This window comes from Tyto alba, unplaced genomic scaffold, assembly GCF_018691265.1.
Source record: "Tyto alba isolate M040663 unplaced genomic scaffold, T.alba_DEE_v4.0 Super-Scaffold_13, whole genome shotgun sequence".
NCBI lineage: Eukaryota > Metazoa > Chordata > Aves > Strigiformes > Tytonidae > Tyto > Tyto alba.
In genome coordinates, this window is record NW_024881275.1 from 1,236,500 (window position 1) to 1,251,131 (window position 14,632).

Sequence of the window (14,632 nt, forward strand, 5' to 3'; positions counted from 1 at the left end):
GTTTTGTTTAAGTAGCTGCAGGGAATGCTCTTGTTTGGCAAATTTAGATTTATACTAATGTGCTAGCAGGAGACAAGTGTGTGTTGGCAGGGGGATAGGTCTCATCTAGCTCAGGTTGTTTCTTTGTCAGCAGGTAACTTACTTGTCAAACTTGTTCTCAGCCTCAAGTAACAAATGGTGCTGTAGCAGTGCATTGCAAGTGACTGCTGGTTTAGCAAGTCACTGCAGGGTGGGGGTTTTAAGTGCCTGATGTTTTAAGCAAGGTGATGTGTAATGCTGAATATTTCCTATCCGGGCTTATGGGTTACTTAATCTTATAGGGAAACCGCATAGCAGAAAGTGAAATGCATTTGAGATTGCCAGTAAAATGCTAACAATAAAATTATGAACGTCTCATTTGTTCATTGTTTTTCTCTGCAGGTACTTGTAGAAAATGCCAAAGCTAATGGAGATGTTAGAACTCTGGAGCTAAATGAGAAATTGTCATCAAGTGCCTAGTATGGACTATCTGAAGTGAAAAATGTTCCATCCATGTAACTTAATCAGTCTATCGTCCAGGAGCGTATGTGATTTGGGCTTTATTTGTTTGTGTCTGGCTTTGTTTTTTTAGTTGCATCATCTACAACTTTGTCTTTAGTTTAACTTTTTCTTGAACAAAAGTAGGTTATTTTCTTGTTGACATGGCTTCCACCATAACAATGTACTTTATTTGGAAGGAAACCCCTGAATTTTGCTTTTGTTTTCTTCTTCACTGAAACTTCATTGCTATTCACAACGGAGAGTGCTTGTCTGTATTTCCCCCTGGGCCACATAGAGAACTACAATATTAACTGCGCAGTCAGTGATGCAAGGTTTTCCTGGCACAGAGTCTTACTAGCTAGGTAGCAGCAAACTCTTCTCTCCCAGGTATTGTAAAATATTCAGAGATTTAAAATGCCTGTGTTCCTCTGATACACTTTGTTTTGCAATTGAGACCCAGGTCCACTTGAAACTTTGTATGTGGTGTCAGTTCATACTTTTCTAAATTTTTTTTTTTTTTTAGCTAATCTTCCATTACATCAGTGTATGCTCTTAACTGCAGGCTTCAGTAAACATTCCCATCAAAAAAAACTTGTGATCATCACGGGCAGGGTCATATTTATAAATGTGTATAACAGGCTCTATTTATGTCTCGGTAATTCTACTGCTGACTGCTTAATTGGATGAAACATGACAGTGGTTCCAAAGACGTGATGTTATTTTGCCTTTATGTATGTGAAAATAAAAAAAAAAAAAAAAAAAAAAAAGCAACAATTGTATTCTGTTAGTGTCGCCATTAGGGTTTTCACGCCGATGACAAGAGTCACGACGGCTGTTTCCTGGGTTGGTTTCTTACAATTGCTGGCTGTCCGCCCCGATGGCTCGTACGGCCCCGTGTTTCAGAGGAGAAGGGGCCCTTCCGCGGCGTGCTGCGCCGGGGGTGTGGGTGTGCGTCCCTGCGACCGGCCACGTGCAGGGATCTCCGGAAAGCAGGCGAGAGACACAAGCGTGCCACTCGCATTTGGAAGAGGAAAACTGAGCTCGGTAGGCCGGGGTTTCTGCTCTGCGGAGGTGAGTAGAAACCTCTCTGAATGGCAAGAATCCCTCCTTGTCTCCCACACTTTCATTCTCCCACCCATCTCAGTGCAAAAGACCTTCCTTAAAAAGACTTCTTCTTGGTAAATTTAGATTGACTGTGGTTCCCTTCACAGCCTGCTGTCACATAGTCTTGAACTATCAGTAACTGCAAATATTAAAAGGGAACGTTGCAAAAGCCAGACTCGTGACTCTCAAGGCTCTCTGTAACTTTTTTTAGCTTGCTGCTATTAAAAGCCTGGAAGAGTTCTTACAGCCCCGTTGTTCGTATCCTTGGCGTATGGTCTTGATATTTGTGCCTCCTACTCTGGTGGTGGGAGAGCCATCATCACCAGCCTGACGACAGCACCCTAAGCAGCTGCCTGCCCTTTTAATGCACCAGGCAGGAATGCCTCTGAGCGTTAGCCTGGGCTTTGTTCAGCACTAAACCTTAAATACTCTCTAACACCTAGGAGAACAGGCAAGTAACAGCAGGCCAGAGTAATAGACTCAACTGTGAATATTCCCGATGAGGAAGGAAAAAAAATAGCAGAGTGTTTTTTCTCTTCAGAAGACCATGAAGTTACTTTCACTGTGATCAGAGATGAACTCCTCGAACAAGATAATTATACAGCCCAAAGCTGTATTACATGCCCTGCAGGAAAAAAAGCGAACACATATCGCTACCACCTACTCAGTGAAAAGTGCTCAGAGAACATGAGTTTAAATTTAAACTTCTATAAGATCCAACAATATGAGGTAAAAGTCTTACTTTCCTCGTTTTTTTTTTAACAATGTACAGCCTCTACAAAATCAGCACTTTGTAGAAAGTCTGCTGTAACACTGAAAACACATCTAAATTCGTTCAGGTTGAGACAGCCCTATTTTTTATACTATTGTAGAGCTCAGCTTTAGAATGCAAAGTACTGTGCAAAGGCACATATGCATCGCTGATTTGGGGCACAGAGAGTTGTTTGTGGATTTTGCTGCCTGGGAAGTCGTATGTTCAGCTGCTGTAACTCTGAAGGGGAAAAAACAACATTCCCCAACTGTAATTTGTTTTATTTTGTTGGCTTATGCTGAAAGCAGAATGGAATGAGATCTAATTAATTTCAAAGTAGAACCTTTTGCTGCTTTAGATATGAAGGATTTTACGTTTCTTACATTTCCTGTTACGTGGCTGTGAGACAAAGGCTCCTGAGAATTTTATTTCTTTCTTTGGGTTATGTGTGTTCATCTCATTCTCTGTATTTCCCAAGAACTGCTGGATAGGATTTCTACTCAACATTTGAATTTCTCTCAAAATGGTTTCACAAAATACAGTGGGCAATTGTATTAATTTATATAGTCTTCCTAAGCTTGGGAGTTTAAGAAAAACAAGAGAACTGTAATTCTCTCTCCCCGCTGCTTTTGTTTGATACCTTTTATATGAATTCTTAGATATAAAACCCTCGAGAATTGCTTTAATGCTCTGGAAGTGCACCTTTGCAAGGAAAAATATATCCATAATCCTATAGCCCAGTTGAATATCATCCTGGATGTCCAGAATTTAGCTTTCATTCTCTCCCAGTTAATTTGTTTTTCACTAATTTATCTGAACAACCGACAGTTAAATAAAAGTTTTAGTAAGGTTAGTGTTCTCAAGGGAGAGAGGTGATTTTGAGTTTGGTCGCAGTTTGGAGTGATGACTACTGAGATAACTCCTTCATGCGGTGAAGTCATCCAAACAATAGCAACGTTCCAAATATATATTCATGTGTGATCTGAATTCACAGTTAGGCCCTCAGACCCTTCTGCCATAGTCACACGAGTCAGTGCTTGGACAAAGCGACATTGGGTTGTGCTGTCCTGCCATGTAGAAGGAAGGATGGATAGATGGGTGGGTGGATGGATAAATTAGGAAATGTGCAGCAATACTTCTGTCCTTTGTTACAGGTTCAGACTCTCAGGGTTGTTTTGGCTGGTTCTCTTTCTTTTTTTTTTTTTTTTTTTTTTTTTTTTGATACCGTGCGCTTTTAGAAACAAGTTCATCAATAACCTTGTATTTCATTTTTCTGTTGTTCCTCGGTATACCGAGAACCGCGGCATCCAGGGTGCTCGGTGGGGAGGCAGATGCACCCCAAGCCGTGCTATAGCTGCTGCTTCACCATCAGCCAGGTACATGGACCAAAAAATAGCAGGAGTTCCCCAAAGCAGCTCGAGAGGGAGAGCGTGGGAGGCTGCCCCCAACCCCAAACGTCTCGCTGTGAGTAACGGACATTACATCTACAGTGAAAGCAGAGCCCCCCCCGTAACGGGCAGAATGTCGAGTGAGACCGAAATACGGATTCAGAGTAGCTCAGAAACTGCTGGAAGTCGTTGGGGTTTTGGAGTCGCTGTTTTCCTGCTGCTCGTGGGAAACGCGACAGATGCGGAGCCCTGGAGGCGGGCGTGGGGCTGGGGGGGGGGTCGTTCCCGTGCAGAAAGGCCGTCTGCGGCTTGGGCGGCTGTTCTTTGGCTTTTGCAGGAGGGGAGCGATTTCTGGGACTTCCTACTCACTGGAGGAGGTTTTATACGTTCACACACAAAGTTTCTGCCTGCGGGAGCGACGTGATTAATTGCCGAGGTGGCGTTCCCGGCTGACCGCGCCCCTTCGGTTTCGGCTGTCACGCCGTGCAGGTCTGGCTTCTCCGAGAAGCCACGTGAAATCCGTGGCTTTGAGAAACCTGCTTTTCTGTAAAGCAAAAAGCACAACAGGCTGGAGATTGGGATTATTGCGGGAGGATTGTCTGATCCCTTTTGAATTTTCTTCTCTGGACACTGCGTGGTATTGGGCTTTCTGGAAACAAATGTACTATGGAAATTCAGGTTTCTGTTGCAATTGCATTGTGACCGTTTTTGGCCTCCCTGCCAAAGAACTCCTATTAGCTTCTGTGGAGAAATTATTCTGCTGTGTTTCTTTTGCCCTACTCCCAGAGATTTTCTCCTTATTTCTAGATTGTTGTTCCTGGTTTTTGAAGCAACACAAAACTCACAATGTCAGTTACGTTTTTGAGCATTCCGCTGCAAACTACCACTAACTTTTATTCAGTCAAACAGAGAAGATGAGAAATAAACCTTCTTAATAACGCATCTGTTAATAATTAACTTGCATTTTGTCACCTGTACCCAATTTATTAGCAACTTTTAGCTAATCCAGTAATTTATTATAATAGATGCAAATCATGCATCAGTAGATATTCTGATACCAGTTTTCATAATGCTATTACTACATAAACCTTGTGTGTGGCTGGAGGTATTTACTAGACCTGATTTCAGTAGTTACACTAATCTAAAACCGATTTAGCTTATGTCAGGACTGGGATAGCCATCACTGATGACTGAGTGCTTGTCTTCTGGAAGTCCTTTAAATGCTATGAATGCTTTTTTGTGAAGTGCGTTTGTAAAATTTTAAGTCAATACTTAAAGTTTAACTTTTCTTCTACGGTGAAGTACTCCGTGGTAAAACTGGTGTGAAAATTACTGTTGGTGTTACAGAGTTGTTATTTTTGTGGTTGCACAATACCATAGCTAGCAATAACATCCTACAGGGACAGGGAAAAACAACATCAGATGAGTGTAAAACCTACTTCTTCCTTTAACTCAGTGCTGCCTCTCACTGGAGAGAGCGCCTGCAAGAGTGGACACGGCTTGCTCTTGTTCAGCCAAGGGAGGTCACTTTCATTGGACTTTCTTCATGTCTTTCTGAATTTTCTTTTTTTCAAGTTTCAGCTTTGTGTTCTGTATTTGCTTGAGCAGCTCCAGAGACTCATGGATGGATTGAAATCCTGGTGGAAGAATAGGAACAATTAATTAAAGAGTGGCTGCTTTCAATACATTAAAAGATTCTTCTTTTTTCTTTGCAAAAGTTTCTGAGCCACGTTTAACACAGGGCACATTAAATCCAATCTATTTCATCATTTTATTGAATACTGCAGACATGCATTATCTGCTTGGGTTGCAAGCCCCTTGTTGTAGGAGTCATATCTCCCAATACCTTGGACAATTCCAAGTATGATTATGCATAGCCATAAACTGCATTTGACATCAGTTTTGTGGTACGGACTAAAGAAAATACTATGTCTGCCTTTAAAACCAAGGGTATTGTTAGCTTTAAAGCTTATTGTTCTTTCATTGAGCTTTGGAGGTTTTGTTGTGGTTTGTTTTTCTTACGCCTGCAGTCCTTACTTTGGGCTGAAGTCTGTGTGTTCCCATCAGCCACTGACACTGTTGCTCTCCAGTCTGCCCACCAGATACCAGGGTTTGTGCCACGATCTCCCAGAGTTGTAGCAACTGTAATTAAGAATTGTGCTTCATCTGAGATGGACACAGTTTCGTCGTGTGCTTCTGGGAGAATGGGAGCTCAGCTTCACTGGTGAAGTGTTTGTGCGTCTGTGTATGGGTGTATAACAAGAAAGGTGGGAGTGTACAGACACGCTCTTTCCAAGAGAGCTACAGAGCACCTGATGCACCTTTTTGGGACCACTGTACTGTCAAATATTGTCAACGAAGTCTGGAATAGTAGAATTGTAAACTACTGATACCTTGCTGTTTCCAGATTGCAGTAATTTACAAATTACAACATAGTGGTTCTTTACATTTGTCCACTGTGTCGCATAGGTGCTAATGTATTAGCAAGCAAGCAGCCTAACAGTGGATTAAAATTAATTCTCTTGCTCTTTGTTTTTTTCTTAAAGCGCTTGTCCTAACAAGACAGCTGATGACCTGTTTTTTCTTTTTGGAACAGTTGTTTAATATGGATTAATTTTGTCGCTGCTACAGTCTAGATAGTGTCCAACCAAATCACTGCATAGTGCTTAGAATTTTATAAATTCCAGACATGTCTCTGATTTCCAAGATGCCAATCTGTGCTGAAGCACAAACAGCTGCTCAGGCAGTCTAGAGGCTGCCTCTGTGCCCTTCATGCTGCTCTGCACCTCTTCACTGGCCCTTTTTCCCACCTTTTTGGGGGTCAGCCCCTGCCAGAGGGCAGGGGAAAGAGCAATCCTTGGACTTGAGTGTGAGCACATGCGTGGCTGGAGTTTGGTATAAACAGATCTCTTCTGTCATTAATCTCTGCAGGCGGGAATTTGAAGTTAAGAACTCTCCCCTTTCAGCACCAGACTCTTTTATTCTGAAATTTCTTAGCCACAGCTTTCTTTGAGATGCTGTCTTGTGCTCACTCAGACGGTCTTGTAGACAGCCAAGCCTTCCCGTGTCAAGCTGCACACAGACCCTGGCTAATTTAGAGCTTGGTTTGCTGCAGCCTTGGAGCAGGGCTCGTAGGTGGGCTGCAGATGATGAAGGAATTGGAGCTGAAGTAAAGAGCTGGGGTCCTCGATCACAGACAGCTTGGAAGATGACAACCAGACGCTTGAGTTTCAAGTGAGAACGTGTAAGATGTGAAGCCCTTGTGTAATGATTTTCAGCCATCTGTTCCCTTGGAGAGAGGGCTGAGTGATTTTTTTTTATTTTTTATTTTTTTGGGATAAACTGATGTGTCCACAGTATTTCCATGATCAGCTGCAAGTGGAGGGAATTACAATAGTTTGGGTTTGAGTGACACAGGATGGGTTACACAGTGGGCAGAACCTTCCTTGGAAGGCCATGTGCGCAGTGCCAGGTGAAAGCCTTTCTCATTGCTGCCGAATGTTGAACAGCCAGAATCATCTCAGATTGGTAAAGTGGTTCGTGCTCTGAGAGATCCACCAACGTGACTGTCCCCATGAGAAGCAGCTGCTGTCTTACCTAACCGCTCCCCTCTCCACTTCCACAGTGCGGGGTCAGAGCCCAGTAGCTGTAACTCATCCAGGTGCCTCTTTTTCCAGCTACTGCTGGCTGAGAATGGGGAGTAAAGGGTGGAAACGGTACAAAACCATCAAACACAGTCTCAGCAGCAGGATCTGTGCAAAAGGGAATGACTTGTGCCTTCCTTGCTTACAGAAGAAACAGGTGCTCTAAAAAGTCTGAGAGCTGGTTGTGAAATTGCCTTTTAAATTATCTTACCTTGAGACTCTTAGGAAGAGAAAGCAACCTGAATGCAAATGTCACGCTGGCTGTTTGCAAAGACAAGCAGCTAGCCCACACACCTCTGTATATGGGCTCTGGGAGAGAGAAACCATCATTTTTAATGTCTTTCTGTCTTGACTGAAAAGTTTTTTCTGGAACAGCAAGTTACTGTAGAAATTTATTTTAAAAACTAATTGCATGAAAGCGCATCCTCACCTGATCTGTATTCATTTTGGATTTCCTCAAGCTCCTTCAACATTTGTCTTTCAAATCTGGTGATTCTTGCATGCAGGCTTTTTTCATCACTTTTCATCTGGTTCAACTGCTTTTCGTATTTCTGCGGCTTATCCATTTGCTCTAGCTTTAGTGACAGAAGTAGGAGCTTTTCTTCCACTCTTTTTTCTGTTCTTTCCTTCAAAAATATAACACAGGTTTATAGTAAGACGCTTCATGTATGCCCACATTAACCTCCCTCCTGCCGACCAGCCTTTCAGTTGGTCTTGCTTCCCAATCCCATGCGTGGCAGCACTGAATAAACGCAGGTGAGGTCTGATACCCTGGAGGATGTGTCAGTCCTCTCTTCCCCGTTGAACCAAATAAACTGGGAAATTGGGGCTGGGCCAGGACCAAGGCACTTTTTAAATTGCTGTTTTATTGATCGATTCACTTCAACCCCGTGGTTGGTTGTCACACTTTGCGCTGTGAGGCTGGGAACCCAAGCAGCCCCTTTCAGGTGGCCTTCGTGCACCCATCCCGAGCCCAGACTTCCCGACTCACGGGGTGCAGCCCCGCGGTGTAAACCCGGCTCAGCTGCTGGCATGCACAAGGAGGCTGAGCCCCTGGCAGAGCTGCCTAGCAGGGGGGTGGCGAGCTCTCCTCTCCCTCTTTTGAGCTCAGCACAGCTCTTGGAGGCAGTTCCCCTTCCTCGGAGGCATGCTCAAACCTGCTCCGCCCAGCCTCCCACCCCTTCCTTGGCCTTCAAGCCGCACCGAGTTCCCTGGTCAACAATAAATCTGGTCAGTGTGGTCACAACCCCCCCCCCCCGATTGTCTTTACTCCTGTGGCCCCAGGGCACCGGCTCTGCCTCCCGAGGAAGGTGTTTGCCAACCTGGCAGAGCCGCCTGGACCTGAGCGGGGTTTGGCAGGGGAGGGGGTGAAGCTGGCCCCGCGTTTACGAACATCGCCGCGCGGTGCAGGCGGCTGATGTCGGCTGCGGGAAATAACCGGGCTGCTGCTCGGCGTTCCCAAAACTGCTCCATCACCAGCACGGAGCCCGCCGGGTCCATCATCACCCCCCCCGGCCCCACAGCCCCGGCCCCACACATCCTCTCAGCCCGACAAAGGATGTCGGTGGGGCTCTGCTGAAGGCAGGGCCCGCGGCTGAGCAGGGCCAAGCGCCCTCCCGGCGCAGGTGGAAGCTCATCTCCAACTGCTTTTCTCCATGCTGAGGTTTCCTTCAGCTCCCGGGCTCTGAGCTGGGCTTCCACTGAGATAACAACGCCCAGAGAACCACCACGCGTGCCTCTGTACAGGCATGCCTACACAGAAAAATAAATGCATTCCTTATTCGACCTATTTAAGAGTGGCTTTGAAAGCTTACACTCCTTTAACTCTGTTGGTTGGTTGGTTTTTTTTTTTTTTTTTTTGACACAGCGGTCTCCCTGAAGCCAGATTAACCACATATATTGGTGTGTTTTCTGTGAAACAGCCACAAAAACTACTAGTGGAGGAAGGGAATTCAAACAGCAGCTTTGAGACAAGTCAGAAATATTCTTAATATCTTCCTGGCCGCGCCAAGTATTGGTTACACTGAGTACAAGAAACGGAGATTAAAGTTCAGGAGTGTTTGAGTTCCAAGCAACTCCTGAATCTGGTCTTTGATCAGCAGCCTTCGTCCTGGTGCTGAGACACGACGATGGTGTTTCGATTGCTTTTGAACTCTGAAGCGGAATGAACCGCACACAGCAAAGGAGGAGAAGCTTTAAAAGCTGTGGAGGAATTAATTAAAAGGCATTGGTCCCGTGCCAAGTGGTAACCGCTGCTGTGGAGCCGAAACACACCACCTTTCCATGTGCCAGCCAAAGGGTGGGGAGGGGTTGTCCCTGTTTAAAACCAGGCAGAATTTCAGAATTTGCGCAGACCATCCCTTAGTCTTCCGAGCTTGCCGATGAGTGAAACGGGGTGGTGCTCCGTGGTGGCACCGGTGCTCACCTTGGGACAGGAAAATGCCATTGCTGGGTACGCTGGGGTTACACAGATGTGAAGTGATGCAAGACTTGATGCCCCGGGACACCCAGAGCGCTGCAGGATCTCCATCCTCACAAATAAAAATCACCCGGACGAGACCCCGAGCCCTGACGTTGCTGCTGGCCCTGTCTGAGCCAGGGGTTGAACCTTATGACTTCCAGGTGTCCCTTCCAAAATAAAATAGCCTGCACGCTTTCCATAACTCTCCATTTTTTTCTGGCCGTGCCCCGAGGCACCTGGTTTTGTGTTTCAGATCTCGTTTTTTGTGTGTGTGTGATTTGGCGCCTGGTGGGGTCAAGGTGGCAGGAGTGGTGCTTCTCGCTCCGGGTCCTGGGGGGGCTGGAAGCCACCCCAGTGCCCGGCGCTGCCGTCCTGGGGGCTCTTACCAGTCTCTCCTGCACGGAGTTAAGCAGCTGGTGCCTGCGCTGGGCTTGATCTTCTTCAGACCGTGCCAGCTGCGCTTCCGTCCACTTCCGATGGGCCTGCATCTGATCCCTGAAGTCACTTAGGATACTCGCCAACCTAAAATTATGATCATTTTTTCAGTAACAAGACTAAGGCTTAGTCAATATTATGGTGGAGTCTTGAGCCACTTGAGTAAATCGTTCAAATTACTCCAAATCCCCTCAATAGCTTCCTAACAAGCCCTAAACTCAATTATCTTATTAATCCTTACCTTGAAGGTTGCACCTACGTGCCAGAATGTTATTTCTGTAGTGTGGTCTACTTTAGGAAAATATCTGAGGGCTGAAAAATATTAATTTCCCGTTTGCATTAACTCTGTTCAAAGTGGATGAAGAAACTACACTATCCCACTGAACATTGACTTCATTGCTGGGCATTGGGGAGAGCAGCAAAAATCACTCGTGGTCTGAAAATGAAGTTCATAAGGACAAAAAAAGTTTATAACTAAACCAAAAAGAGAATAAAGTGTTGCCTTTGAGGCAGCAGTTGGATAGAAGCATGAAAGCCCCCCCAAAGCAAATGGGGCAGGCGGCTCCTGGAGGAGACAGGGAACTGCAGGCAAGAGTGGGATCAAATCTGCAAAATGTGAAGTTAAAGGGAACTATATGATTTAGATTTTGCTTTTCTTATGCTGCAACATGTAGTTTACAGCATGAACCATGGCAAGACGTGAGCTTAGGTCCAAGTTGTAGTCATGTATTTAAATTTCCATGCTTATCCATATGACCTGACTTACAGGAGTGTCGGGAAAAATTTTAATGTAATTGTATTAATTTCTAACACACTCTTGTGTGCAAACAATCACTGGAAATTTGTTCAGGCCTCGGGATACAAACCAGCAGGTAAAGAGCAGGATTTTATAGCTATACTTAATATTTGATACCAATTTTTGAAAGGGTGTTTGAGTTAAAGTGGTTTTTATACCTGGTGATTGATAACAGCTCTGTATCAGTCTAATGAGGTGATAATTACCATCAGCAGTCACTGTAAATGTGGTAAAAAAAAAAAATTAATGATAGCAAAATCTCTCTCAGTGATACGTTACTGCAGTTTGCTATAGACAGTGTCTATTCAAGATCTTCTACATAAGCAGCGTGTTATGTCAGTTTATCACTATTACTCATTTCAGTAGTTCTAAGACTCGATTTTTCAAGAATAAAAACTTTCAGTATCGAGTTTGTTAATTTTAGTCCTACCACGCACGTGTGAACACGCACGCAGAGTTTGCTTCCTGGAGCACTAATCTTTGCTCACGAGGAAATAAAAGGATGCTGTGATAGTCCGCCAAAGGTCCAGAGCAGGATCCGACCCCAGCGCGGGACAGGGAGCAGCACTGAGCTTTTCTCAGACCCCACGGCGAGACACCCGCCGGGAAGAAGGGGGATCTCCACCCAAACCCTGTTCTGGAAGGCCAGGCAGGGATGGGGGCAGCGCTCTGCCCAAGCCACCGCTGCCCACCCCGTGGCTGATGGTCATGAGTGGGGGATGTCCGTGCCCACGGAGGAGCGGACGGGCCGGTGCTCACGAGGGCTCCAGCTCACAGCCGGCAGTTACAGGGCTGGCACCTCTTCAGACAGACCTTCCGTGTGGTCATTTTCAAATGTATAGAGGGAGAATCGGGAGATTTTAATCCGTCAGGCACAAAACAAAGCTGTCACGTCATTCTTCGTGTTAAGATCACTGAGCAAATTGAGGGAATATCATTTAACGGGTGAAGATGAATTAACCATGAGTGACAGCTTTGTTCAAAGGCTCAAAACGAAACTTTGTGTAGTTGGCAGCCAGCGTCTGACTTTGCCTCAGTTTCTCCGAAGCTGGAAAAGGGGGAAGAAAGAAATATTTCAACATAAAAATTAATTATTTGAGCCTGTGTTTAGGCAACTTAGAAAAGATTTGGCAAACTCCGCCTTGGGGAGAAAAGGGGGAACTACAAAAATTCCTGACTTAATAAAAAAGTTATTTAACAAGTGGTTGCGTTGAGCACTAGAGGTTACGTGAGGTTGCACGGCCTGTGTGGTTCAGGCCAAAAAGATCACAACAGTCTCTTTGGGATGCAAATCCTGCAAAACGCAGCTGGTGTGAGGCTCTGCTGAGGAGGAGGAAGGTGGCTGGGGCCTGCCTCGAGGGACAGGCTTGACAGTGACAAGATGATGATTAATAATACAATTATCATTAGTAATATTGATATTTTGTATTATTACATCATTTATTCTTAATAATAAAACGATCATGTTTTCTTTTCTTTCCTTGTTTAGCACCCCTCCTGCATGGAGCTTACAGAAATATATCTACCAGGAGTGACGCTCCAGAGGCAGATGATTTTGCCATTTTTCAGCAAAGCCCTGAAATATTAATAAGGGGATACGTGTGGATATTTAATAAGGACACACTCCAGCAGTGCTACAATAAGTTTTCCCATGTGAAAATAGACCTATTGGCAACCGAATTGTCTTTGTGCAGCTGAATGCAGCTATTCCAACCTAGCCTACCCTGAGAGAGAAGCACCCACTCCTCTGTGAAGGACCAGATTTCTGAGCAAGACACAACTCCCATGAAATCCAGGAATACGTTTAAAATTCATCTGGTTTGCAATAACAATATAAACTTTCACTTTTACAATACAGCTGCCAGCCCGCAGTCAAAGACGACTGCATCCCAGACAGCTACATGTCAACTGAAGAAGTAACTCTGAGCTTTAAAGCTGATTTAAACATGGCCAGTTATATGCAGAAGCTCCAGTCTGTTCCAGAAGTTAAATCTTATTTCAGCTCTATAAAAAGAATACATAAATCTGGTAGACTTTTAAAGGAGCAATAAAAAAGGAGACAGACATTCCCCAAAGGGCATGCTACTTTAATTAAATTTTATATTAACTGGAATAAAAGCTCAACGTTTAGTAAATAAGTATTTTTGATTTTATGTTAAACGCACAATGCCAGCACATCTCAGTGTCTTGAAGGCCATATCTTTTCGAGCTTCTTATTTCTGATAATTTCAGTAAGGTCTCATTAACTTTTGCGAAACTCAGCATTTGCTTCAATTCAGTTTGACAATTTCTTTCTTTTCTGGCATTGTTCTGTTTTTTCCTTCCCTCTTATTTTGGGGTCATTTCTTGTCCCTTTCACATCACCTTGATCTCCATCATTCACTGATCTCTGTCTCCCTCTTCCTTCTTCCCTTTTCCCTATTTTAATTCATTGCCCACTTTAGCTGTTATTTCCCCATTAACCCCAATTCCTTTTCCTCTTCTCTTGATGAGAACTTTCTTCTGTTTAAAGTTCTTGACTTTTTACTTCTGAATACATTTCAGATAAAATCTTAATTAAAATAATTATTTATTCAAATACTTCACCATTTTAAGGAGTGGAACTATTGCCTTTGAAATATCATTATTGCAGGATTATTAGATTTTCAATTATTTGTGCTGGCTCTGCTATTCAATGCTGGGCTGTTTTGCACTGTTCTGAATATGGATGCCGGATACTTTTGTTCATCACATCCTTCCCTGGAGCTCCCTTCTCTCTAAAACCCATCAAGATTAAAATGGCACCCTAAAAATATTTATGCAGATAGAATAGGAAAAACGTACTGGGTAAGAAAGAAGGAAATAAATTACAAATCTGTGGGCACGTGAGGCTGTGCAGCTACACTAGCCTTGTGCCCACCTTTATTCATCAGCAGCACCCCTGCCCCGGGCATCTCTCTCAGAAATGGGCAGAGGGTGCAAAAGAAAATGTCATGTTCTGCGCATTAGGCAAGTCACAAATTATCCCCAATTATAATGGTAAATAGCGTCTTTGTATTTGGTGCCTTTCTTTTAAGTATGGAAAGTTAATTGGTTTCATACCTTTCTTCTTACAGGGTGGCATTTAGTGCCTCATTTTAACAATTAGCTTGCAAGACAATATACTTTCATTATGTATTTTCATTATTTTATGGCACAGATCTTCATTAACCTTCTCTTTGTGTTTTGAATGGATGCTAATTAACAGGTTTGTTTTGCTGTTTCATGGCAACCTGTTCATCACACTAAAACACCCAGTGTGAATTATCATAATGAAAAACCCCCCAACACCTACTTGAAATCCAGAAGTTGCAATTCATGATGTTGATCTCCCCGGACTGTCTTTAAATTTGAGCTTTGATCAGAGTTGGATGTCTCTATCTTGCCTAATAGCTGCATTACCTAATGAGAATTCAACAGAGAATGCCTTTATGAGCCAGACTGTGAGCACTTACATTTAAATACGCACTCTGATTGCAAGCATGGAAAAAAAAAAAAAAAAAAAGCAAAAAAAAA

The 14,632-nt window shown here is 44.0% G+C and overlaps 2 protein-coding genes across 3 annotated transcripts in view; one reads left to right on the forward strand and one right to left on the reverse strand.

The window, feature by feature from the left end:
* The window catches only part of TTC37 (tetratricopeptide repeat domain 37), a 51,041-nt gene extending 49,755 nt beyond the window's left edge, over positions 1-1,286 (forward strand). For both annotated transcript variants that reach the window (XM_032993087.2, XM_032993086.2), the window contains exon 42: positions 421-1,286. In XM_032993087.2, coding sequence (XP_032848978.1) covers positions 421-498 — 78 coding nt within the window. In that variant the 3' untranslated portion in view covers positions 499-1,286. The remainder of the gene's footprint in view (positions 1-420) is intronic.
* Positions 1,287-3,630: 2,344 nt separating this feature from the next.
* FAM81B (family with sequence similarity 81 member B) overlaps positions 3,631-14,632 on the reverse strand; it is a 34,576-nt gene continuing 23,574 nt past the window's right edge. The window contains exons 5-8 of the mRNA XM_032993085.2: positions 14,412-14,518; positions 10,254-10,389; positions 7,837-8,032; positions 3,631-5,399 (exon numbers count right to left, since the gene is read on the reverse strand). Of these exons, the coding sequence (XP_032848976.2) occupies positions 5,293-5,399; positions 7,837-8,032; positions 10,254-10,389; positions 14,412-14,518 (546 nt within the window). The 3' untranslated portion in view covers positions 3,631-5,292. The remainder of the gene's footprint in view (positions 5,400-7,836; positions 8,033-10,253; positions 10,390-14,411; positions 14,519-14,632) is intronic.